We start from the raw sequence: 26,033 nt of genomic DNA, 5'->3' as shown, positions 1-26,033 counted from the left end.
GGACACTTGGGCCATTTCCATAGTTTTGCTTGGAATAAGGAAGGTTTAAGAGTGCCTATGTGAAGAGGGAAAATCCTGTTTCTTTAAGGAGAGCTGTTTTTCTACCCAGAATGGGACTCATCACCTGCAAGTGGCAAGTAGACAGCTCTCAACCACTTTCTCATGACCTCTACCTGCCCAGTCTGGTCCGGGACAGAAGCAGCTGCCCAGGGAAGTCATCCAGCTCCTGGCTAAGACTGGCACCTCTAACTGCCCACTCTGCCTCTCCCATCATTCATGTCCAGAGAGCCAGAGAAAAGTGCTTAATGCCTACTTTGTACAGAGAGTTCTGGGTGCTACAGGCCCAGTGATGAATAGGGCAGATCAGGTCCCTGACTTTATAGAACTACTTTCCAGTGGTGGACACCAAAAACCAGCAAGTCAACAAAGAGGTAAAAAATATAATTTCAGGTGATGAAAAATGCTTATAAAGAAAAACAATAACCAAGAAGTCCTTCAGCAGGTGAATGGATAAGTAAACCATGGTACATCCAGACAATGGAATGTTAGTGCTACAAAGAAATGAGCGAGCAAGCCCTGAGAAGACATGCAGTAACCTTAAATGCATATTACTAAGTGAAAAAAGCCAATCTGAAAAGGCCACTTACTGTATGATTCCAACCAAGATGACCTTCTGGAAAAGGCAGAACTATGGAGACAAGATCAGTGGTTGCCAGGGGTAAGGTGGCAGGGAGGAATGGAGAGATGGAGCACAGAGTATATTTGTAGGGCGGGGAAACTACCCTGTTTGATATTATAATGATGGATAAGTAAGTATATCATTATACATTTGCCTAAACCCATAGAATGTAAAACACCAAGAGTGAGCCCATAGAGACTCTGTGTGACTATGATGTGTCACTGTAGGTTTATCAGTTGTAACACATGTACCCTCTGGTGGGGGATATTGATAACAAGGGAAGCTATGCATGTGTGGGGATGGGGGGTGGATAGACAGGAAACCTCTCTATCTTGCTCTCAAATTTGCTGTGAACCTAAAACTATTCTAAAAATTTAGTCTTTAAAAAAGTAAATTAAGGGACTCCTGGGTGGCTCAGTGGGTTAAAGCCTCTGCCTTCAGCTCAGGTCATGATCCCAGGGTCCTAGGATCAAGCTCTCTGGGCTTGGGCTCTCTGCTCGGCAGGGAGCCTGCTTCCTCCTCTCTCTCTTCCTGCCTCTCTGCCTACTTGTGATCTGTCCGTCAAATAAATAAATAAAATCTTAAAAAAAAAGTAAATTAAAATAAGAATAATCACTAAAAATTGAACAAGACTAAATAAATGAAAAAAATAGAGCAAGGCGAGGGAACACAGGGGACGGGTGCTGCGGTTGCTGAAGACTCGCTTCCAGACAAAAGGCCACTCTGACCACATGACCTTGGGCAAGGACCTGAAGGATGTGAAGAAGCAGGCCACATAGGGACTTGGACGGATGGTTTGCCACGCAGAGGGAATGAGTCTGAAGGCCTGGAGGCATAAGTGAACTTGGCGTCTTAAGGGAAGGGCAGAGGAGGCTGGGCAACGTGGAACCTGAAGGAAGAAGGTTCGAGAGAGGGATGACAGCCTAGTCAGTGCCTCAGCTCTCACCTCTACTCTCTTCTTCTTCCAGAGGCAGGCAAAGTATTCCGAGAACAAGCTGAAATGCACAAAGGCCCGGAATGACTACTTGCTGAATCTGGCAGCCACCAATGCAGCCATTAGCAAATACTACATCCACGATGTCTCCGACCTAATCGACGTGAGCACCTGGGGAGTCTGGGACGAAACAGGGCCCCACACCTGGGCTGACCCTTGTCTGAAGCTGATGTGCCTGTCCCTTGAGCCCTGATGGCGGGGCAGGGTAATGGGCCTTTGGTGCCTGGGAGATGAGTGTCACCTCATGGATTCTACACTTGCGGGTGGGAGTGGGCCTCTGGCAGCCCCTGCGTGGTTGGGTCAGGCAGGCATGTCTTCCACCTGCACTTTCCAAGTACCCTCCTCTGCACTAGGCCCTTTGCTGGGTTTGGGGATACAGGGGTTATACACAGTTCATGCCCTGGACGGTTTCCCAGGGTGATAGAGATGTTTATATGTTTAGGGGATGTTATTGTGGGAGAAATCAGGCAGGTTTAGCAAAAGAAGAATGGAACACTGACTCCCCTGAGTAGCAGCTGTATAGCTTATGCTGGAGTGGGGCTGCTGGGCTTGGAGAAAGAGCACCATGAGTGACATCATCATGGAAAGCTTCCACATCATCTGTGTTGGGGCAGGGACTTCTTCTTGTGGCCTGCCCATCCCATGTGGACAGGGATCTGGCCCGCAGATGCTCAGGAAATGTTCCAGACTGGTAGATGGATCCTTTGCCTCTGGCTCTGCCATGTCCTGTCAGGGAGTCAGAGGGCCACTGATTTTCCGTGACTGCAGAAGGGACGCATTGCCCCATCCCCAAGAGAGGTTGCTGTCAGGCCTGTCCGTGCCTTCCCATGCCTGAGGCCAGACCCTTCCTCTTTCTCACAACTTTTCACCCTTTCCAGTCCTCTCCTTTCTTTAGTTACCACATTTTTCTTGAGCACCTACTAGCCCTAGGTCTTGAGCCACTGCAATGGACAAGAACCTGTGGGTTTGCTCTCATGGAGCATCCCATGCCTAACCCTGACACATTTATAGGCAACTGCAAAGCCAAGTGGCAGGTGTCCCAGTAAGGGAGGTGGAGCAAGACGTGGACCCCCAGAGGAGGGACACCTGACAAACTCTGAGTGGGGAGAACATCAGGGAAGACTTCCTAGAGGGAGTGACCTCTAAATGAAACCCTATCCCAGGCAGAGGGAATACACGTGTGAAGGCCTAGAGAAGAGAAAGAATGTGATGAATTTGGGGGAGCTGAGAGAAGTTCTGCTGTTGCCCAAATCACAATCCCCAGCTCCCTCTGAAGGCTTTGGGGTGGTTTGTGCAGTAGGATTCCGGAGTGCACAGGGACCTCCAGGATGAAAGATTTGGCTGTGGAATGGGAGGTCATCTTAAGTCACTGTGATGGGAAAGGGAATGCTGGTGGCCCCCTCCTCTGTGTGACAGCCCTTACCTGCACCCTTCTGCTATGTGCCTCTCTCCAAGTGCTGTGATCTGGGCTTTCATGCCAGCCTGGCCCGTACCTTCCGGACCTACCTCTCAGCCGAGTACAACCTGGAGACCTCTCGCCACGAGGGGTTGGATGTCATTGAGAATGCTGTGGACAACCTAGATTCCCGAAGTGACAAGCACACCGTCATGGACATGTGCAATCAGGTCTTCTGTCCCCCACTCAAGTTTGAGTTCCAGCCCCACATGGGGGATGAGGTAGGTTTCTCGCAGAAGCCCATGCTGGAGGCTGCTTCCGCTTCTTCCACGTGCTCTCAGAACATTGGTGGGAGGGGAACGCCAGCCCCCCTTCACACACAGGACATTTCTCTCGGAGGCCTGAGGTCAAGTTCTTGGTCCAGGGGCTGCCCAGCTGAGGCATTTACCACGAATATCCTAACTTTGCTGGCTGAAGTATCTCGCCTGCAGAATTGCAGGACCTTCGCTCTCCCCTCAGACCCTTCCCAGTTACGTGTGGACCCCAAGGGAGTTCTGCATCGCCACACAGGCATCTCCCCGTCTTCCCTCAGGTGACCTCGGATCACAGGAGGCTGGGCCTCACCTCAGTCACTCTGGCCCGCAGGCTTGCCCGGGCGCTGCTTGTCCTCCAGTCCGGGAGGTGGGCCACCCGCTTCCGTGCTTGTGCTGCTCAGCTCCTTGCCAGGTTCTGGAATAGATAAATAAGTTCCTGGGGAAGGCATCTGTTACTGGCCGCAGAGTGGAGCAGCACACTGCTTCCTCCAATTGTACAAAGTCCCTTATGCAAAAAGCTCCTTGAACTGTTCCTTTTCATCCCTCTCCACTTTCTTCATTTACAAAAGAGAGGCCTTCTGTGGGGTCTCCCCACAGCCTCTGGCCCATCCCTCAGCCATTGTGTCCAGCCCTTTGGCTCATCACCTGGACCTGAACATTTTGGCCTCAGTGTTAAATTAGTGGTAAATGACTAGTCAGTCACCGAGCCCTACTCTCCCCTATGCTCTCAGCTGAGTCACACCAGGTGGCCCAGCCCACAGGGTAGTAGCAGAGCCCTGAGGGGAGTGGGTGTGGGAACAACAGTATTCCCTTCCACCGTCCCCTCCCACGCCCCCTGAGAGTGCTCCTGCCTCACTGAAGCACCGTCCTGCTGGGCGAGAGGAGCAGCTCCACTGATTGTTTCCACTCAAACTTCTTCTCACTGGTGTCTGTCAGGCCATGGCTTTCTTACCACAAATTCTTGCCTTGAAAGGAACTAGTCTTCCTTGATGAGATTACATGAAAGCTCTTAATAAACCCTCAAGGGCTGCACACATCTAGAAGACCATGACTGAGAGGCCACAGCTTGCAATGCCAAAGGGTGGCCTTTGGAGCCCCAGTTCCCATCTGGTGTTGCCAGGGGCGGGCTCTGCACTTCACCTTTCCCAGCCTGTCTCCTCGGCCTTTGGTAGGGACATCAGGGGTAGCCCCGTCCGTGGCTCCACACAAGTGATGAGAGCCCCGGGCGACAGCGGTGGCTGTCCTTTCGCAGGTGTGCCAGGTCAGCGCTCAGCAGCCCGTCCAGACGGAATTGCTCATGCGGTACCACCAGCTGCAGTCCAGACTGGCCACTCTCAAGATAGAGAATGAGGAGGTGAGTGGGCCCCTCCACATGCAAGGGATTTCCTGACCAAGGCCCAGCTTGTGCTGGAAGTCTGGCCATGGAACGCACAAGAAAATAGGGTTCATCTGTAAGATGGTTTATTTATTACATGACAGGGCGGGGGGTGCCTGGGTGGCTCAGTAGGTTAAGCATTTGATTCTTGATTACAGCTCACGTTGTGATCTCATGGATTGTGAAATGGAACCCCACATCGGGCTCCATGCTGGGCATGGACCTTGCTTAAGATTCTCTCCCCTCTCTCCCTCAGCTCCTTCCCCACTGTCATTCTATCTGCTGCTCTTTCTAAAGTAAATAAATCATAAAAAAAAAGATGAATTACTATATTACCATTATAGCTGGGCATACCAAGAATCTTTAATGGCATGGGGGGATGCCCACCAGATGTTAAAGAAAAACAAACAGGAAGTAGAACTCTGTGTTCAGTATTATCCTAAGGATGGTAAACTAGTGTAGGCACCCTTGTGTCTGTTTATTCACAAGAAAAAAGCCGGAAGGAAATACTTTGAAATGTTTATTGCGGTTATATCTGGGTAGAAGAATTACAGGTGATTTCTGTTTTCTTCTTATGCTTTTTTCTAGTATCTGCATTGAGTTTGTGTTATTTTTATCATCAAAGATAGCTACAGGTATTCTAAATAACCCAATGAAACAAGCCAGGGCACACTAAATATGTCATGGACCCTGAGCCCCAAGGAACTTCTGTCTTACCTTGGCCAGCCCGCCTCCCATACAGCTGGTGACACTGGATCACCACCAGGAGCATACAAATGGAAATACCAGCTGTGGTGGTCCTATTTCAATGTGGACTGAGGAGGCCAGATGGGCAACATCCTATTCCAGCCTGGTTGCCTCTATGTGGGGAAGATGTCAACCAGCTAGAAACCCCTTGGAGAAAGGACACCAGGATGCGGAGAATGTCACCTAAAATCTTGGGCAGGTTTATCACTGAGGAGAGCAGTCACAGCTGGTGATGGGCAGTCATGGTCCCTGTCTTCACATCTCAAGGGGGCTGTCCTGGACAGAAAGGGCTGGTTTGCTCAGTGTCTCCACAAAGGACAGAGCTAGGTCAGACATGAGACAGATTGTCACTTAGGATGACAACAAATCAAAGCTGCCCCTGGGGGGAGGTTATACAGAAACGAATTATATATTTATGTTGCACACCTGAGGAGAGAAAGGAGATGAAGAAAGTGTTTTCTTTCTTTCTTTGTGTTCTACATCCTCCCCTGAAGCATTTTCAGTTGTTTACATGGAACAGTGTATACATAGCAGTGTTGATGGGGTTTCAATAGGAAATCAGGGCCCCAGAGAGAATGAAGCAAATGTTCCTTGGTATGGGCCATTTATAGCTATGGAAATGCTTAATTTTGTACCTGAATTTCTGTTAGACTATCTTAGAAAGAACTGATCCGTTCATTTATATATTCAACAAGTATTCATTTAAATGAGTGAATATTTATTCAGTATTTACTCAAGTATTTATTGAGCACATACTATGCTCTAACCGCTGTGCTCAATGCAGAGTAAAGTGAGTGAAACAAGACACCATAGTCCCTCCTCTCATGGGGACTATATTCAAGATAGATAGATAAACATGAAAGCAAACCGACAAATAAATGAGTATGCAAACTATCAAACAGTGATGTGCACTAAATCAGGAATAGTAGCCAGGGGGCTCTGATGTCACCAGGAGGTGACATTTAGTTGAGATCTGTGTGACAAGAAAGACTTTGGGTGACAACAACTTAACAATGAATGTAGATGCAGTTTCCCCTGTAACTGTTTTCGGAGTGACCCTCCATCAAAGTATAGGACACAAGTCAGTGAAGGGGTGTTTTGAGGTCAGGGCTCCGGTGCTCTGCTCCTGTAGCCTTCCATGGGTCCCACTTGGCTCCAGGAGAGAAGTTGGAGTCCTGCAGGACTAGCTCAGCATGTGTCTTCCTCGAGTTCTCTTTTCTCAGTCAAGCTTTTGGTAAGTCAGGGGCGGATAACCAGAGAGTCTGTCCACTGAGGATGGCCCTCACCCTATCTAGACTTTGTCCCCTCTATTCTCTGGATGAGCACTGAGAGTATTTCTAATGTTATCCCTCTTCAACAGACCTTCCTCCCATAGAAGGAGCTAGTTTGGGGCCATATAATCAGGAAAAGAAAAACATACTTAGAAACCTAGGTTCCTTGTTCATCACAATATCCTCCAAGGTTCTCCTCAGCAGAAGCAATCAACAAAATGACTTCAGATCGGGCAATGTGGGTTGTCACCCCAGCCAGCTCACTGGCCTCACTTTCCACCTCAGTATAATAGGAATGATCATCTTTGTCCTGCCCACCTCCTATAGTCTTTACATGGAAGAAATAAAGTGTGGAAAAGGACTTTGAGGTGTCAAAGGTGTTCCGAGGTAGAAGGGTTTTTTGACGTGCTGTGTTTCTCCAGGTTAGGAAAACCCTGGATGCCACCATGCAGACCTTACAGGACATGCTAACCGTGGAGGACTTTGATGTCTCCGACGCCTTCCAACATAGTCGATCTACAGAGTCTGTGAAGTCAGCTGCCTCCGAGACCTACATGAGCAAGATCAACATCGCCAAAAGGAGAGCCAACCAGCAGGAAACAGAAATGTTTTATTTTACAGTAAGTGGCGGCTTGGACCCAGAGCCCACTGTCTGCTGACCTGTTGGCAGTGACTTTTGGGAAGCAGCCCAAGCTAGTGGGAGCTAGCAACACCATGTGAGTCAGTTAGAGCTAAAATTTTCCCAACATGCTTCCCAAATTAAGTTGCCTGGCTTGGCTTTTTAAAATGTAAAAAAGTGAATTACCAGTGGGGAGCATCAGCATTGATCTTAGATTAATGTATTTTGCAACTAACCTAGGAAAAAACCAGAGAGTTGCGTTCTGTAAGGTACGAGGGAAATGGCAGATGGAGCCTGGGGCAAGGCTCAGGTAACAACCCTAAGGTTTAGTGTATGGTTGTCATGTTAAGGTGTCTTAAATTTGGGTGTGGCCCTTGGAAACCATGCCCTGGGGGATCTGTGCTGGTGAATTGTAGGCACTTTGTGTAAAATCCCAGATCACTTACATGCCATTTGGTTGGAACAAGGAAGAACAAGGATAAGGGGCATTGGGGCTTTAGTTCAACATGTGTTTAGTGAACATAGAATTTGGGGATTGTAAGGGACCTGAAATGTTCTGTCTGATGCTTGATCTCATTCGATCATACCCCTCCCAAGAAGTCATCCCATCTCTGCATGAATAGCCCCAAGATGAAAAGTTCCCTCCTTCCCCAAATAGCCCTTTTGTTTTGGCCTATGGCTGGCTGTGGATAATATAATATCTTCCCTTATCTCTGTTATCTTCAAAAATCTGCTTCACTAGGATTTCTGGCCATTGATCTTGATCCTGTTCTCCAGGGGGGCGGGGGGGCGGGGGGGACTAATTCCATAAGACAGTTTCCAGCTTGCTTGTAGGGAGCTGGGTTTTCATGTCTCCAGGCTAACCATACCTGGTTTTGTAAATCTTGCCTCATTAGCTTTCATTTTGAATGGCCTCAGTGCCCTAGACTGTTTCCTGAACACGTTCTTTTTTGTCGATGCCTGTTCTAAAGTCAGCAGTGGTCTGACCAGCACAGAATAGAATTAAAGTTCCACCTCCTTCTTTTCATAAGGCCTAAGATCATATTCTTTTTATTTTGTTTTTATTTTTATTTTAAAATTTCTATTTCCAGTATAGTTAACATACAGTGTTGTATTAGTTTCAAGTGTGCAATATAGTGCTTCAACAATTCTATACATTACGCAGTGCTTATCAGTTTAAGTGTGCTCTTCATCCCCTATATCTGTTTCACCCGTCCCTCATGCCACCTCCCCTCTAGTGACCATCTGTTTGTTCTCTGTAGTTAAGGGTCTGGTTTTTTGCTTGTCTATTTTTTTGCCCTTTATTCATTTGTTTTGTTTCTTAAATTCCACATATGAGTATAGTCATGGCATTTGTCTTTTTCTGGCTGATTTATTTTACTTACCATTATGCTCTTTAGAGCCATCCATGTTATTGCAAATAGCAAGATTTCATTCTTTTTTTATGGCTGAGTAATATTCTGTTGCACACATGGGCATGTGTGTGTACATATATACACACACATGTATATGTGTGCATGTGTATATATGTACCATATCTTCTTTATCCATTCATCATCAATGGACACTTGGGCTGCTTCCGTAATTTGGCTATTGTAAATAATGCTGCAATAAACATAGGAGCACATATGTCTTTTCAAATTAGTATTTTTGTATTTTTTATGTAATACTCAGTAGTGGAACTACTGGATCACATGGTTATTCTAGTTTTCATTTTTTGAGGAACCTCCACAAAATTCCATAATAGCTGCACCAGTTTGCATTCCCACCATCAATGCACGAGAGTTTTGTTTTTTTTTTACATCCTTGCCAACACTTGTTTCTTTTGTTTTTTATTTTAACCATTCTGACAGGTGTGAGGTGATACCTCATTGTAGTTTTGATTTGCAATTCCCTTTAGATGAGTGATATTGAGCATCTTTTCATGTGTCTGTCGGCCATCTGGATGCCTTCTTTGGAGAAATGTCTGCTCACGTCTTCTGTTCATTTTTTAATTGGACTATTTGTTGGTGTTGAGTTGTAGCTCTTTATATATTTTGGATACTGACCTTTTATCAGATATGTCATTTGCAAATACCCTCTCCCATTCACTACATTGCTTTTCCTTTTGGTTAATTGTTTCCTTTGCTGTGCAGAAGCTTTTCATTTTGATGTAGTCCCAATAGTTTATTGTTGCTTTTGTTTTCCTTATCTTAGGAGACACACCAAGAAAAATGTTGCTAGAGCTGATGTTAGAGATATTACTGCCTGTGCTCTCTTCTAGGATCTTTATAGTTTCAAGTCTTATATTTAGGCCCTTAATCCGTTTTGAGTTTATTTTTGTACAAGGTGTGAGAAAGTGATCCAGTTTCTTTTGCATGTGGCTGTCCAGTTTTCCCAGCACCATTTTGTTGAAGAGACTGTCTTTTTCTCACTGCATTTTGTCTCCTTTATTGTAGATTAATTGACCATATATTGTGGGTTTATTTCTGGGCTCTCTATTCTGTTCCATTCCTCCATATGTCTGTTTTGGTACCAGTACAATACAGTTTTGATTACTATGTGTTTGTGGTATATCTTGAAATCTGGGGTTATGATATCTTCAGTTTTGTTCTTCTTTTTCAAGATTACTTTGGCGAATTATTTGGTGCCTTTCATAGTTCCATACAAATCTTAAGATTATTTGTTTTAGTCATGTGAAAAATATTGTTGGTACTTTGATAAATCTGTAGATTGCTTTGAATAGTGTGGATATTTTAACAATATTAATTCTTCCAATCTATGAGCATAGAATATCTTTCCCTTTGTTTGTATTGTCTTCAGTTCTTTCATCAGTGTTTTATAGTTTTCAGAGCATAGGTCTTTCACTTCCTTGGTTAAATTTATTCCTAAGTATTTTGTTTTTGGTGCAATTGTAAATGGGACTGTGTTCTTAATTTTTTTTCTGCTACTTCATTATTAGTGTATAGCAAGGCAACAGATTTCTGTATATTGATTTTGTATCCTATGACCTAACTGATTGCATTTATCAGTTCTAGTAGTTTTTTTGGTGGAGGCTTTAGGGTTTTCTAAATACAATATTATGTCATCTATAGATAGTGAAACTTTTATTCCTTCCTTACCAGTTGGATGCCTTTTCTTCCTTTTTGTTATCTAATTGCTGAGGCTAGGACTTCCAGTACTGTGTTGAATGAAAGTGGTGAGAGTGGACATCCTGGTCTTATTCCTGATCTTATGGGAAAAGCTGTTTTTTACTGTTGAGTATAATATTAACTATGGGTTTTTCATATATGGCCTTCAGTATGTTGGGGTATATTCCCTTTAAACCTGCTTTGATGTGGGTTTTGATCATGATTGGATATTATACTTTTGTCAATTGCTTTTTCTGCATCTATGTTTTTATCCTTTCTCCTGTTGATGTGATGTATTATGTTGATTGATTTGTGACCATTGAACCACCCTTGCACCTTAAAAATAAATCCTACTTGATTGTGGTGACTGATTTTTTTTCAATGAATGTTTGGATTTCACATCTCTGTTCATCATTTATATTGGCTTGTAGTTCTCCTTTTTGTAGTGTCTTTATCTGAATTTGGTATCAGGGTAATGGTGGCCTCATAGAATGAATCTGAAAGTTTTCCTTCCTCTTCTACTTTTTGGGATAGTTTTAGAAGAATAGGTATTAACTCTTCTTTAAATATTTAGTAGAATTCACCTGTAAAGCTGTCTGCTCCTGGACTTCTGTTAGTTGGGAGTTTTTTTGATTGATTCAATTTCATTGCTGGTGATTAGTCTGTTCAAATTTTCTCTTTCTGATTCAGTTTTGGGAGGTTATATACTTCTAGGAATTTATCCATTTCATGTAGCTTGTTCAGTTTGTTGGCACGTAATTTTTCATAATATTCTCTTATAAGTAAGATTATATATATATTATATGTATATGATTTTAAATACATATATATGTATTTAAAATATATATATTTTTTTAAAGTTAAATTTCAGTTAAACCTTATTCCCTACATACCACCAATAAACCAGGCTACCTTCCTCCTAAAGGTGTTGTCTTGGGTAGGTCTTCTGTTTGGTACCAATTAGATACCCTCTTGATGGATTTAGTTCATGGCTCCAGACTATCAAGATCTTGTTCCAGTTGTTCAACATATGTGCTGTGTCTTAAGACCTTACATTGTCGGGACGCCTGGGTGGCTCAGTTGGTTAAGTAGCTGCCTTCGGCTCAGGTCATGATCCCAGCGTCCTGGGATGGAGTCCCGCATCGGGCTCCTTGCTCGTCAGGGAACCTGCTTCTCCCTCTGCCTCTGCCTGCCATTCTGTCTGCCTGTGCTTGCTCTCTCTCCCTCTCTCTCTTTGACAAATAAATAAATAAAATCTTTAAAAAAAAAAAAAAGCTTACGTTGTCTGCAGAGTGCATAGGTGTGGCTTTCGCACCCTAAAGTTTGTCAAATAAAAAAAACTAGTAGGGGGGTGCCTGGGTGGCTCCGTGGGTTAAAGCCTCTGCCTTCACTCTGGTCATGATCCCAGGGATCTGGGATCGAGCCCCACATCGGGCTCTCTGCTCAGCAGGGAGCCTGCTTCCTCCTCTCTCTCTGCCTGCCTCTCTGCCTACTCGTGATCTCTATCTGTCAAATAAATAAATAAAATCTTAAAAAAAAAAAAAAAAACTAGTAGGTATGCCAGGGCCAACGCCAAAGATGGGGTTGTTTAAAACATGCCACGGCTGGGGCGCCTGGGTGGCTCAGTGGGTTAAGCCTCTGCCTTAGGCTCTGGTCATGATCTCAGGGCCCTGGGATTGAGCCCCACATCGGGATCTCTGCTCAGCGGCGAGCCTGCTTCCCTCTCTCTCTCTCTCTCTCTGCCTCTCTGCCTACTTGTGATCTTTGTCAAGTAAATAAATAAAATCTTAAAAAAAAAAAAAACATGCCATGGCTGATGCTGATCTGCTAATCAGCACTTTTAGATGTGGTCATTTAACTAGTCACAAATCCACCCTGTTCTGACACCCAGTTCCATCCTGTGCTAGGCCTCGTCGAATCCCTTATTGAAAACACAGATAGTATTTCCTCAAGCTTCACTCCTTGACTTTGTTGTTTTTGAGAAGAAAAATGAAGCTGGTCTTCGTAGGTCAGCCCAGGCCAGTTTCTGGGCTTCAGCACTTCCCCTGAAGACCTACTGTGTGTACAAAGAGAATTTTATGGGTTACAAAGATTAAATAAGGGGTGTGTAGGAATATTGATTCCCTTTGGCAGCAGAAACAAAGAAATCTGGGTGGCAGCAGCAGAGAAGGGGGTCTGACCTGCTTGAAGTTAAAAGACAGAATTCACCAATGTTCATGATTAAGGGTCATGGATGTTCTATTTTAATTTTAATATTTAATCTATCAACCGGGCTGGCAAGTACACTTCATGACTTGATGTTGTGACATAATTTTAGGCATTTTTGAGGACATAATACTCCTTTTAATGCAAACATCACTACAATTTGATGGCATTCTTTTAATCATGGATCACATATGAAGCCCAGATGAAGCTTGGAAAAAGCCAGCAGAATTCACAGGCCCCAGAAACCTGGGGTATAATTTCCACTAACCAGTGAATAACCCACCAAGGTGTAAATTATGTGTTTGGGATTACAGCTTCAACTACCAGGAGCAGCAGGGCATGATGGAGAAAACTCCTGCTCAGAACTCAGCTCTGCTTCTTATGGCAAATTGTTAAACATGGGATAAGAGCAGAGGGTGTCAGTCCTGGAAGCATCCAGAGAGAGAGCCTGGGGTACGCAAAGGTACAAGCCTGAAAACTGCTGAGTGCTCAAGGGGGAGTGGTTCTTAATAACCAGAAGACAAGGTCCTACAAACCAAGAAGGACTCTGGCTGAGGAGAGAGGATGCCACCATCTCCTGCCAGCCTCACTGTTTGAGATACCTGCCAACTTGGGGCCAGGTTGGGGTGACCCCAGTCTTATCTGAGCACATGTCAGCCTCCATACCTTGGGCTTTTACCCTACACCTGTCTTCAGGGAGATGATGCAGATCTTCCAGATGCTTCTTTATCTGTTAGAATGTCCCAAACCACTGTGGTTCACTTGTTTGCTCCTCTATACCCCCTTTCTGAGCATCCTGGCTGGGGCAATAAAGTGGATTTCTTTGTGAGAAACTAGCTGGAAGCTCTGGGGCAATCATACCATCCCTGTGCCTTCATTTTCAGGCATTTGCAATTGCCGTTTCATCTGCTGAGAACGCTCCATCCCCCGTGTACACATGTGTCCCCACATGGCCCCTTCCTTACCTCCTTCGGGCCTGGGTTCATAGGGCAGCTTTGCCATGAGGTCTGCCCTAACTCATAGTCCCCATTCCTGCCTTTTTCTTATCCACAGCATTCACCAGTAGCAGGCCAATTGTGTATCTTACTTTCTTTATTAGCTTATTGCCTCTCTACCCTCTCTTCTGTGTCAACCTCCATGAAGTTTCTCAGCACTGGCTCTATACCAGGCCCAGTGGTAGGCACTTGGGAGCCAAAAACCAACTGGGTGTGGACCCCACTGACAGCACCTCATAGTCTGGCACAGACATGCCCCAGCAGAGGGGGCTCCGGGCCTGGGTTTGGGTGATACAGGATGGGCCAATGAAAGCCGGTACTTGTGTAGAGGGAGGGATGGCTGAGGCCCAGCTGCATTAGGGTGCAGGCAAATGTGTTTCTGTTCTGTGGCTCTTGTCCCTCTGTTCTGCTCTGAAGTATGTTGTGCTTGACAAGGCCCCTGAATGAGAGGCCTGGGGGTCCCAGGGACCCTGGGCACATCAGTTCCCTATGCCAGCCTCCCCTGTCTCCTCTTTAAAAAGAAGAAAATTGTGTCCCCTAATGCAGTCCAGGTTATTTTAACAGGAATGTCTTTAGGGGCCTGCTGAGCCCCTCCTCCTTCAGAGTGGGGCCAGATGAGAGAAAGGCTCATTAGGAGGCTCCTCTGTGACAGATCTGATGAACCGCTCTTGCCTCAGCTGCCTGCCCCCAGACACAGTTCCCATTTTTATTGCTCGTGGCCCAGAAGCACAGCGGAGCCTGAAGACTAAAGAAGCCGTCTGCTAGGGACCCCCCACTGTCCTCACCTGACAAAAGCTCCTTTCACTGCTCACCCTGCCCCTGAGCTTTCTTTGTGTTCCCCAAACTGGCCTAAAATGCGTAGGCTGGACAGCCGTGCTCCACAGAGCTGGCGTCTGACGGAGAGCAGAGGGACAGGTCAGAGGCCCCTCTTTTCCCCATGCTGGCGTCCTAGAGGGTGACCTCATCTCCTTTCGACCTCCCCGGCCTAGAGGTTGGTTCCAGGGGTGGAGACCATGTGACTTGGCCCTGCAGTCTGTAATGCCCACATGCCTTGTGTCTTACAGAAATTTAAAGAATATGTGAACGGCAGTAACCTCATCACTAAGCTACAGGCCAAGCATGACTTACTCAAGCAGACCCTGGGTGAAGGTGAGTTGGTTGGGTGGTGGAGGCCTGTGAGGAGGGGTGCCTGTGTTGTTGTGGCCCCTTGAGCTGTTGCAGCTTGAGACCTGGGGCACTTGGTGGAGTGAGGCCTAGTAGCAGAGCCAGCAGGCAGGAGGGGGTAGACTAGTACTAGACTAGATGCCAAAAGGGGTCTAGTCTGGCTACAGAGAACATGGGGCATCTAGAAGTGTTAGTTTAAGTTCCAGGGAAAGGTCCGAGGCAAAGTGATGAAAGGGGTCCCCAGTAGGAAGGGAGTGGGAATCCAGGAGCACAGAGGTCCGCATTGATCCTTGTCAGCAGATGCTGTTTTCCAGGGACACTAATGGAGTGCCTGGCCAGGAGGCTAGGTCTAAAAAAGAAAAATATATATATGGAAGGCAATGTTTGGTCCTTAAGGGATGTGGGGAGTAGGTTTAAGACTACCCAAAGGCTTTCAGTGCCAGTTGGAATAAAATCCCAGTGCTCTCATGGAACATGAGGCCTCACATCATTTGACCTCTGCCTGTTTCCCTGAGCTCACTTGTCGTTCTCTACTCCCTTACTATGCTCCAACCCCACTAAGCTCCTTTCTGCCCTTCAAAACTCATTAAGCTTATTCTGCCCCAGGCCCTTTGCATCTGCTGTTCTCTCTATCCAGAATGCTTTACCCCAGATCTCAGTATGGGTGGCTCCTTATCCTGCAGGTGTCACTTCCGTAGTGAGACTCTCCTTGTCCCCAACCTCAAGAAAGTACCACCTCTGTCCCAGCACACTCTTTTTGATTTTCTTCGTCTTACTCATCACCATCCTATTTATTATTTATTCATTTGCTCATTAATTTTGGTCACACCCCCACCACAACAGTATCGTATCTTCAGTCAGAGTAGGGACTTCTTTGTTTATTTTGTCCACCCCTTTGTTTCTAATGCCTAGAATGGTACCTGGATCACAGTAGGTACTCAGTTAATAGTCACTAAATGAATGTTGAATCAAAAGGTCATGAGGACATGACCTACGCCCCAAGGTCAGAGACGGTTTGCAGCAAATTCTGGAAGCCCTGGGAACTGGTGTGAGGCTCGGCTCTGAGGAGGAGGCACTGATCTGGGGTTTCTGAAGTTGCTAGGTGCTGCTTGGAGCCCCGCATCCAGATCTATTCTTGTATTCTTTTGGCAAGGACAATTGGCTAAATGATATACTCTACCTAAAGAAAAAAAAAGCATGGGGTCCAGGAAATAGGAGACCAACATGAGAGAGATGAAGGGAATTTCCAAGGTGATGATGCCAGTAGGTCCCAAGAAGACAGCTTAAAGCAGGCTTAGAGATCACCCAAGTTTTTCAGGGAAGGAGGAGTGTGACAGATGAGAATCAGAATGGGGCATGGGGCTAACGTTCACTGGCCACTAGGGGTTTGCCACCCACAACGTGTCCTTGCCTACCACAGGATCACTCTCCATAGGGGTGCACAGTCTAGTGGCTGTAACCTGGCCACCCAAGTCTTCCCTGTCCAGTTGGTGTCCAGTTGGTACCAGTCAGGTGGATAGCTGGAATCTGCAGATGCTTGGCATTTGTGAGCCCCATGCTTTCAAGGAAACAGTGAGAAATTAAACCATTTCCCAGCCCCAAGGCTCTTTTAATTTAGTGAGGAGACAATTCACGAATTCATGAAAAAATCAAAAGCGGTAATATTAAGTCATACGGAAACACTGGTTGAATTGCCATGTGAACAGTACAGACTCTAAGGGTCTGAGCCGGGAGAGGAAGGGATCACCGTGAGCCCAGAAGAGCCAGAAAGGCTTCAAGAAAGATGAATAACTACGGTTTGGAGGAATAACCAGGGTTTTGAAACCAGTATCAGTAGAATTTTTTTCAATCAATTTTATTGACATGTAAATTACATATAATAAAATCTACTCATTTTGCATAGAAGTCAGTTTTGACAAATATATACACCCAGATCAGGATATAGAACATTTCCGTCACCCCAAAAGCTCCTCTGTATCCCTCTGCAGTTAATTCTCCCTACTCTACCCCAAGCAACCACTCATCTGACTTTTATCAGCAAAGATGAGTTTTGTGACTTCTAGCTTCTGGGGAATTTCTGGGAGTGATGAAGTCTGTATCCTGATTTGGGTGCTGGTTGGACATGGGTATATATGTTTGTCAAAACCCATGGACTGGGGGTAAGAGAGGGGAGGAGTGAGTTGCAATGAGCTTTTTGTTCATTTTCCCTGACATCCCTCTCCACTTTGCCCATCCTGACATTTCCACATTGGGCCAGGTGAGTGGGGCTGCAGGGAGTAGAGCAGTGAAGGGGGACTAAAGTAACAAGAATGGAAGGAAAGGGAAGAGCCAGAAAGTCCTAGAGAGGAGCTCAGATGGGGACGGGGCAGCTCCCACAACTAGCATTGAAGAGGAGGATTGCTTTTATGGCCCCCGGAGCCTGTTTCTCAGAGCCACGCACCAAAAGGCAGATCCATATGAGTTGGTGGCTACTTGTACTTTGAAAATCAAGTCCCCTGGATTTAGAAAACCAGATGTTCTTTTTAAAAATGAGATCCCGGGGCGCCTGGGTGGCTCAGTGGGTTAAGCTGCTGCCTTCGGCTCAGGTCATGATCCCAGGGTCCTGGGATCGAGCCCCGCATCGGGCTCTCTGCACAGCGGGGAGCCTGCTTCCCTTCCTCTCTCTGCCTGCCTCTCTGCCTACTTGTGATCTCTGTCTGTCAAATAAATAAATAAAATCTTTAAAAAAAAATAAAAATAAAAATGAGATCCCAGGATGCCTGGGGTGGCTTAGTTGGTTAAGTGTCAGCCTTAGGCTCAGGTCACGATCTCAGGGTCTTGGGATGGAGCCCCATGTTGGGCTCCCTGCTCAGTGGAGAGCCTGCTTTTCCCTCTACCTCTCCACCCTGCGTGTGCTATCCCCCTCTCTTTCTCTCTCGAATAAAGAAATAAAATCTTAAAAAACAAAACAAAACAAAAAGATCCCAGATGAGAAAGTGCTCCTCTCCAGCTTACTCTTTTTTTTTTTTTTAAAGATTTTATTTATTTATTTGACAGAGATCACAAGTAGGCAGAGAGGCAGACAGAAAGAAAGAGGAGGAAGCAGGCTCCCTGCCGAGCAGAGAGCCCGATGCGGGGCCCAATCCCAGGACCCCGAGATCATGACCCAAGCCGAAGGCAGAGGCTCTAACCCACTGAGCCACCCAGGCGCCCCTCCAGCTTACTTTTGTGTGCTATCTGATGCAGCCTTTTCTTCCTGCCCTTGCCTGAATGGCTTGAATGAAATAATAATAAAAATTAGCTTGGGTTGGCATAACTCCTGACCAGCTTGGTCTTCCAAGTTTCTTTAGTCTTCACCTACACCTTGCTCTGAGATGTGATTTACCAGTCCTCCATTTGAATTTTAGACTGAATAGCTATGAAAAACTGCAGGAAAATACAGCTTCTGAATATAAGGGCTGCTAAGAAAGAGCCATCAAGAAGAATCTCCAGAGTCCTGTTCTCTAGTAACCCAGCTGTGGAAAAGCCCATTATGCTTCCTTTGAAAACTGGCATGGGCCTTCTTAGACTGGTCAGTTCCGGAGAGGTTTTGGGTTTTTTTAAAAAAAGACTTTATTTTAGGGGTGCCTACGTGGCTCCTTCGGTTGAGTATCTGACTCTTGGTTTCAGTTTAGGACATGATCTCAGGGTCGTGAGATCAAGCCCCACATCAGGATCCACACTTGGTGTGGAGTCTGCTTGGGATTCTCTCTCCCTGGTCCTCTGCCCCACCCCTACACTCTCTCTATCTCTCACTCTTTCATAAATAAATAAATAAAACAAATAAAATCTTTAAAATAAAAATAAATAAATGAAATAAAATAGATTTTGTTTCAGAATAGTGTTAGATTTATGGAAAGGTTGCAAGATGGTACCATTAGTTCCCATAGACTCCACATCCAGTATTTCCTGTTACTGACATCACTGAATATGGTGTATTTGTCACAAGTAATGAACACTGGTATATTGTTTTTTCTAAAGTTAATAAACTACCAAATTACTGAAAAGAACTTCAGCTGAGACCAAATCTCGAGTCACATTTGTATCCCCACTGCCTGATACAGGTAGATGTGGATTCTTAGGGCACTGGGTGAAAGGGGAAAATGCACACTGACTTAGATGGGTCAAGTTCTTGCCCACTGAACAACAAGCATGAAAAAATTGCACAGGCCAAAGTGACCTCAAAATCTCAGCTCCTTCATTCTTCTGAGGGTCAGTGGATGATTCACCACTACCTGGATATACGGACCCTTCCATCCAGTAGAAAACTCATCCAAGAGTGGGCTGGGGTGGGGTTATACCAGCATCAGTGGCCTTTTTATGTCCTCAGAGGGCTATTTTGTATTGGGAGGGACACTGAAAATTTTGGAAACAGGTGAGAAATATGGGGCCAAGCAGAATATTTTGATTGAGAAGATGCAAGTTTTTTTTTTTTTTTTTTTTAATGAAGTGTCTGGTGTAATCCATTCCTCTCAAGCACTCTTTTGACAGGATAGCTCAAAGAAGCCACAAGTTAGAGGAAACACAAGCACTCGCTTGGAAGCAAATTTTGTTAGCATGATCGATCCCAGACCCACAAGTCAAAAGCTTCTAGGTGTCTTGCAAATGGGCATTCCTTGTTATAAATGTCACTGGCACATCTTGGGAACAAGAACACACCCCTATATGCCCTTGGCTGTGGCTGTCCTGTTTTATTGGCCAGAGGATTCTTAGTTTATCATCATGTGAGTCTTAGCTCTCTGACCTTTTTACTGCTCTGGGTAGTCTGTAAGCTCTAGGGTTTATACCCTAGATACGGTGGCTTTTCAATTCACTGTAGCACCTCAAGAATGAATAGTGTGTTATCCATAAAAGGGATGGGACATAACCGTTTTGGGCCAAGATTGAGCAGCACATTATGGAACCAGTGTCTGCCGGGTCCAGACAGTCTGACCTTCTGAGAATGACTGAGCCACTAACTATAAAATATACTTTTAAAGATCCCAACAGGTCTCAGAAGGTAAAAGGTAGAAAATTTCTGATTTCTGAGTTAACACAAAAAATATATATATATACTATTCTATGAATTTTTATATTGCTAGACATCGAATGATATTTTTCATGTATTAAATTAAACACAGTGTGTTATTAAAATTAATCTCAGCTATTTCTCTTCACTTTTTATAACATGGCTACTAGAAATTGTGGCTTCCATTTCATTTTTATTGGGCAGCCCTGGCCTAGATGTTCTCTGCTGCATCATAACTGGAATGAAGTACTGAGTCGTGCTGTGTGGGTGAACCTCAAAAGCATACGCTAAATGAAATAAGCCAAATGCAAAAGACTGTGTATTACATGATTCCATTTTTATAAAGTGTCCAGAATAAGCAAATCCATAGACACAGAGAATAGATGAGCAGTTGCCCTAGGCTGGAGATGGCAAGGGGGAGTCACTGTGAGTTGGCACAAGGGCTCTTTTTCGTGTGAAGGAAATATTCTAAAATTGAATGGTTGTGACGGTTGCACAGCTTTGACTATTTACTAAATAATTGAATCATACATTTCAAATGGGTGGATTTTATGCTTTGTAAATTATGCTTTAACAAAGCTGTTAAAAATAGAAAAGAAAGGGGCTCCTGGGTGGCTCAGTGGGTTAAGCCTCTGCCTTCTGCTCAGGTCATGATCTCAGGGTCCTGGGATCAAGCCCCGCATTGGGCTCTCTGCTCGGCGGGGAGCCTGCTTCCCCCTCTCTCTCTCTGCCTACCTCTCTGCCTGCTTGTGATCTCTGTCTGTCAAATAAATAAATAAAATCTTAAAAAAAAATAGAAAAGAAAGGCAGTGTCGAGGATTCTGGAATTCCAAGGAAATGGAAGATCTGGAGTCTTTGGAAATGGAAGATTAGGGAGTCCTTGGTAAGCACTTTGGTCATGGTTAGGCAGAGAGGGTGTATAGAAAAAGATCCGGGTACATCTTCTGGGGGCATCCCATCATTTAGAGGTCAGAGGTTGGGCAGATGAGGTGACAGCAAGAGAAACTGAGAAACAGCCTGTAGGGCAGGAGGGACCCTTGGCAAGTGTGGAGTCATGAAAATCAAGGAGAAAGCGTTGTAAGAAGAAGAGAGTAATTCACTGAGTTGTTGATGCTAAGTCAGATAAAAGCAGCGAAGACGGTGGATTCGTCCACACGGAGCCGGCAGTCCCTGTGGATGGTGAGGTCAGAAGCCAGCCTCTGTGGGGTGAGTGGGGGAAGCAAGAGTTCTTCGTAGACAGCTCCTTCCTCAAGCTTTGCTGTAAAGGAAAGAAATGGGAATGGTGTTAGAGGCAGAAAGGGGGCCCAGGGGAGGTTTCGAAGCTAGATTATACATATCCAGAACATGTTTATATGCATATGGAAATGATCCAGAAGAAAGGACATTGGTCATGTTTGGGGTGGTGGGGGGCACTTGCAGGAAAAGCACCTGAGATGGGCAGAGGGGGCTGGGACCTGAGTATGAGGTCTGGGCTTGACAGAATCGGGATGCTTCTCCAGGATACTGGAGAGGAGAGGAGGTAGAGAGTGAATGGGCAGGCACAGGTGGGTGGGTGAGTCTTACGGAAGCATGTCAAGACCTGTCTTACTGATTTTCTTCTCTAGTGAAGGAAGCAAGAAGGTCTTCAGCTGAGAGTGAAGACAGGAGGGGTCAGGGTAAGGGTGTGGCTGGGTTAAGGAACAACAAGAGGTATCTTATATCTGTTGCTCTAGGGCCAAATATATGACAGGTGCTCAACCAACTTTTTTTTTTTTTTTTAAATTTTATTTATTCATTTGAGAGAGAGAGAGTGAGAGAGAGAACAAGCAGAGAGGTAGCAGAAAAGGGAGAAGCAGACTTCCTGCTGAGCAGGGAACCTGGCGAGAGACTCAATCCCAGGACCCTGGGGTCATGACCTGAGCCAAAGGTAGATGCTTAACCAATTGAGCCATCCAGCCACCTCATCAACCAACCTTTGTTGATAAAAAGCAGTGCCTGAGTTCTTAAGTTTTAGCACGCACAGAAGGGATCACCTGGGGTGCTTGTTAAAATGCAGATTCCTGTCTGAGCCCAGAGATTCTGATCCAGAAGGCCCATGGGAAAGCCCCCCAATCTGCACTTTTAATAAGGCCCCCCAGAAGATTCTGATGCAGGTGGTCAGCAGGCTGCAGTCTGAAAATCACTGAAAAAAAAAAAATACACGTGAGCAATACAAAATGAAATTTATGTGAACATAACCTTACAGCTAGGAGGCCCTGGGTATTTAATAAGACTCAGTTCTTTCCAGCAGACCATTACTTAGGCAAAATTCTATTTCCCATTTCACAAATAATTAAGTTCATTTGTTTCTTGTTTTTAGAAAAAGATGAATGTTTGCTGGTTAAAAAAAAACAAAAACAAAACGAAAACAATTAAACATCAGTGTATACTTTTCTTTCCAGGAGAGAGAGCAGAATGTGGCACAACCAGGTAAGACTTGGGGATCTTGTTTTTTGGCACCTGTTGCCTGAGATGGGGAGCGGGAGGGGCTGGGAAGTGCAGGAGAGGTGGGAAGGCGGGAAGGTGGGAAAGCAGATGCTGCTGAGAGCTTGGAGAAGCTGGGCTGTTTTTAGAGCAGGATAGCTCTTCACCAGTGTCTTGAGGGGATGGTATGGCTATGCTGAGAGAGGCTGGCTGTTCTGCTTGTCCTAGCATCATGCTGGTGAAGCCATGCCCCCTTCAGGCCTGTGATAGGGAGGGTGCCTTTCCCCAAGCTGCTATGGAAAAGTGGGGTGTGTTCTGTTGGCGCTATCCATCTGGTGGGACAGTAATATATATTGCATAGTGGCTGAGGACAATCAGTAGAGGCTAGAAGCTGTGGGATAACTGTTGACCTGTCTCCCCATCTGTTCTTTGGCTGCTGAGCAAACTGCCCTGCCCAGGCAGAGGACCCAGCCTGGGGTCCCCATTTGCCAGGTCTTTAGGTTTGGCTCATATGGCACACGTCTGGGCATATGCATGTGCATAGCCACGCAAGCGCATACAGATGCCCCTACTGCCCACACCCTGGCTTCACACCTCCTGGGCACTTGGATGGACTGATGGGGGAGTCCCTTGCTGAGACAGTAACAAATGGGCAACTTCTGCTTTCTCTCCAGCTTGCTCAACATTACCTTTTGCGCTTTTTCCTGAGCAGACCAGAGCCAGTGAACACTTTCCACTCATCAGGTGGTAGCTGAAGGGTTGACCTTCAGCGAGTGGACCTTTCATCTACTTTCAGAGTGTTGAGATCTCTAAGCAACACTTTTGCTGACCAGGTTGTTCCTTAGAACCCATCTCTTTTCCTTTCAAGTTCCCAGCAAATAGTTACCCCACTGCCCAACACGAATCGAGCCAGTGGCCCAGAATCCTGGAAAGCTGTTCTACTTGGCGAAAGGGAAGATGAACCCTCAACTCCCTCCTGTCCATCTGGAAGAGAGTTGGCTGGGAAGAGGCTTGGAAAGCTCTGAGGTTTTCACTTTGCTGGGATCAGGATGGGGAGACAGAGGGCTTCCCAGAAGTTTAGCTGTGCAGCTGTTCCTCTGGGCCCCAGAAGTCTGGGAATATCAGGGTTATTCATAATGCCAGGCGAGGACCTTCCAGCAAAGGGTCAGCAGATGTGCAGGGTCCCTTTCTAAATACTTTCCAGAAACAAACTCATTTATTTATTTATTTAGATTATCTGGCAAGAAGATGTTGTCATAGTCCCCAAACAACAGAAGCCACATTTTACACCAAAGTCTGCAAATAGGAAAACAGATGGGAGACAAATTGAGCCATCCCTCACTTCTTCCTAATTCCTAGAACTCATGCAGAGGAAGATGGTTCTAGCAGATTGCAGGAGAGATCTGTAATCGAACCCTTGGCCAGGTCCCAGGGTCTAACTCAGAGAAAAGTTGAGTTTTTTTTTGTTTTTTTTTTTTTTTTAAATTTTTAAATAAAGCCATCTGAGATGTAGTCTTCCACACCCTCTTTGACCTAGGGCCTGGGAAATGCAAGCTGTGACTGCAGACCTCCCACTTAGACGTACTATACTAAACTGCAAACCCAGCCATCTGTACTCTGGCCTTTGGCCAAGGTCAGAGGCAACTTTGTTAGCAAACTAAAAGCTTCCCCTTTCTTCCAAAACTCATTTAAAATTTGTGTGTAATGTGCTGCCAACTTGAAGTGGTTTTTAATTTAATCCTAAAGGCCCTGGGTGAGATGTTTCTATGCTATGGCTCTCCGTATATTCCATGGTTTCCTGCCCAAGGTTAGTGTCATTTTGGATGATCCTTTGAACAGGTCCCCTCAGCCAAGTTGCTGCTGGCCTTGTGTAGACCAATTTTTGCACATGGGCTGCAATATGGTACATTTTTTTCTCACTTTTCAGAACCTGATCTTAGAATAATGCTAGTTCATAACCCTGTAACGAGGTGGTCTGTATGCAATAATGCACTTGAAAAGTGCATGATAGATGGGGCAGCAAGATGCAAACATAAGGTTTGATTGTGATTTTTCTTGCTATAGACTGGCTTCCCTAACCTAGGTCAGCTTGTCCCTGTGGTTGGGATTAGCGATGAAAACACATGAGATTTCTTGTCTAAACAGATGGAACCTTATGCATACCCATGCACAGCTTCCAAGGGCCTGACTGCCTCTGAACTACAATATTGCCACAATTTTGGATATCGACACCCACATCTATGGGGTTATCTAGGGAACATTTTAGTCACCATTCTTTTGGTCACAGAATAATTTTGAGGCCAATTCTTATGTTGCCAATGTATGTAAATTTTCATCTTGATTGAAAGGCAGAAAGGGGACATTGGTCTCTGGTTTCTCTCTCTTCCTCTCCGTGGCTTTCTCTGTTCTTGTTTTCCCTGCCTTTCTCTTTCTTTCCTTTTTGCTCTGCAACTGAGCAGCAGAAGAGATGGAAGGCTTAGGCTGCCCCACTTTCCTTGGCTGAGCTGCCCCCCTGCTCCCCACTTTGTGCCCCACCCAGCACTTCAGTAAGTCAAAATCGATTTGATGTCATGCAAAGTTGGGATAGCTACGTTTCCTTGTCAGAGATTTCTGGTCAGTACCCAGAACATCACACAAAGAAAGAAATCCCAGTGTGGTTTGAGCAGTTCTTTGCTTTCTGGATTGGGCGGGAGAAATGGGAAAAGTATCCTTTCCCCCCTTCATTCCATTTTATAAACTTAAAGAAAAAAACTCCGTAAGACTTACTTTCAGAAAACCCTCCGGCTGGGTGTCCAGCCCCTGCATTAAGAATCTCTATTTTTGCTGGCCATGGGAGTTTAATAGATAATTTAAAGCAACTGCTAGATGTTCGGTGATAAAAATCAACTTCCCAATTTCACACTCACACCAGAATCTTGAAGAGGCAGAGCTGAATTCAGTTCTTAGCTTCAATCACATATTATTTGTGAGATGCTTGGAAAGTTTCTTCATCTCTCACGGGTTCATTTGCCTTATGTTTCAAGTGGATTTAATCAGCCTTGCCTACCTCACAGGGTTGTTGTGAGGGTGTGAGATGAGGAAACCATCTGAGAATGTTCACAAATAGAAACCCCGAATGCTAGAGAAACAAGGTGGCGCAGTTGCTATCCTCGAGTTATCCCAAGATTGAAGCCTGTGGCCTCGAGTCACAGTTTTTTTACTCTCTCTTTCGGCATTTGGAAACTCAAAAGCAGATCCACTTTAGTAAGAAGTACCACCCCCCACGTACCCACATCCTCAAAAAATCGGTAACTGATGAAAAAGAAATGACATGGACTTAGCTAACCAAATTGACATAGATCCAAAATGGGCTCAAAATAGTCTTGCCTGTTGTTTCTTTTTAAAATTTTGGTCTGTGCTGTTATTTTGGTTCCAATGTTTGGGTGGCATGATACTTGGATTCAGCTGTGTCTTTGCCCATGCATGTCCTGGAGCTAGCAGCATTTGCTCAGTACTCAAACATGTAGGAGAAGCTCAGGAGGTTTCCCTAGGTGGCTGGGCCGCTGAAGAGGACAGGCACGATAAGGCCACTGAGCAGAGAGGCAGCATGAATCTCTTTCACCTCGATTGGCTCCACAATCCATAAGATTTCTTGCCCATTCACAGAAATCAACCAAGACTTGGGGGACCAGGTCTTTGCTTGTCATATGTGGACAT

The 26,033-nt window shown here is 45.4% G+C and overlaps 1 protein-coding gene across 6 annotated transcripts in view; it reads left to right on the top strand.

Annotated features, from left to right (window-relative positions):
- Nucleotides 1-26,033, top strand: part of SRGAP3 (SLIT-ROBO Rho GTPase activating protein 3) — a 252,163-nt gene that overhangs the window by 180,603 nt on the left and 45,527 nt on the right. For 4 of the 6 annotated variants that reach the window (XM_032841606.1, XM_032841605.1, XM_032841608.1 and 1 more), the window contains exons 6-11: nt 1,648-1,776; nt 3,129-3,350; nt 4,636-4,737; nt 7,199-7,396; nt 14,770-14,854; nt 22,316-22,343. In XM_032841606.1, coding sequence (XP_032697497.1) covers nt 1,648-1,776; nt 3,129-3,350; nt 4,636-4,737; nt 7,199-7,396; nt 14,770-14,854; nt 22,316-22,343 — 764 coding nt within the window. Of the gene's footprint in view, nt 1-1,647; nt 1,777-3,128; nt 3,351-4,635; nt 4,738-7,198; nt 7,397-14,769; nt 14,855-22,315; nt 22,344-24,796; nt 24,884-26,033 lie in introns of all 6 variants that reach the window. The other 2 variants (XM_032841604.1, XM_032841607.1) reach the window with 1 other exon arrangement.

The sequence above is a fragment of the Lontra canadensis genome, unplaced genomic scaffold (assembly GCF_010015895.1).
Source record: "Lontra canadensis isolate GAN:19392208 unplaced genomic scaffold, GSC_riverotter_1.0 scaffold124, whole genome shotgun sequence".
Taxonomy (NCBI): Eukaryota; Metazoa; Chordata; class Mammalia; order Carnivora; family Mustelidae; genus Lontra; species Lontra canadensis.
This window is presented reverse-complemented; position numbering and strand designations above follow the sequence as displayed.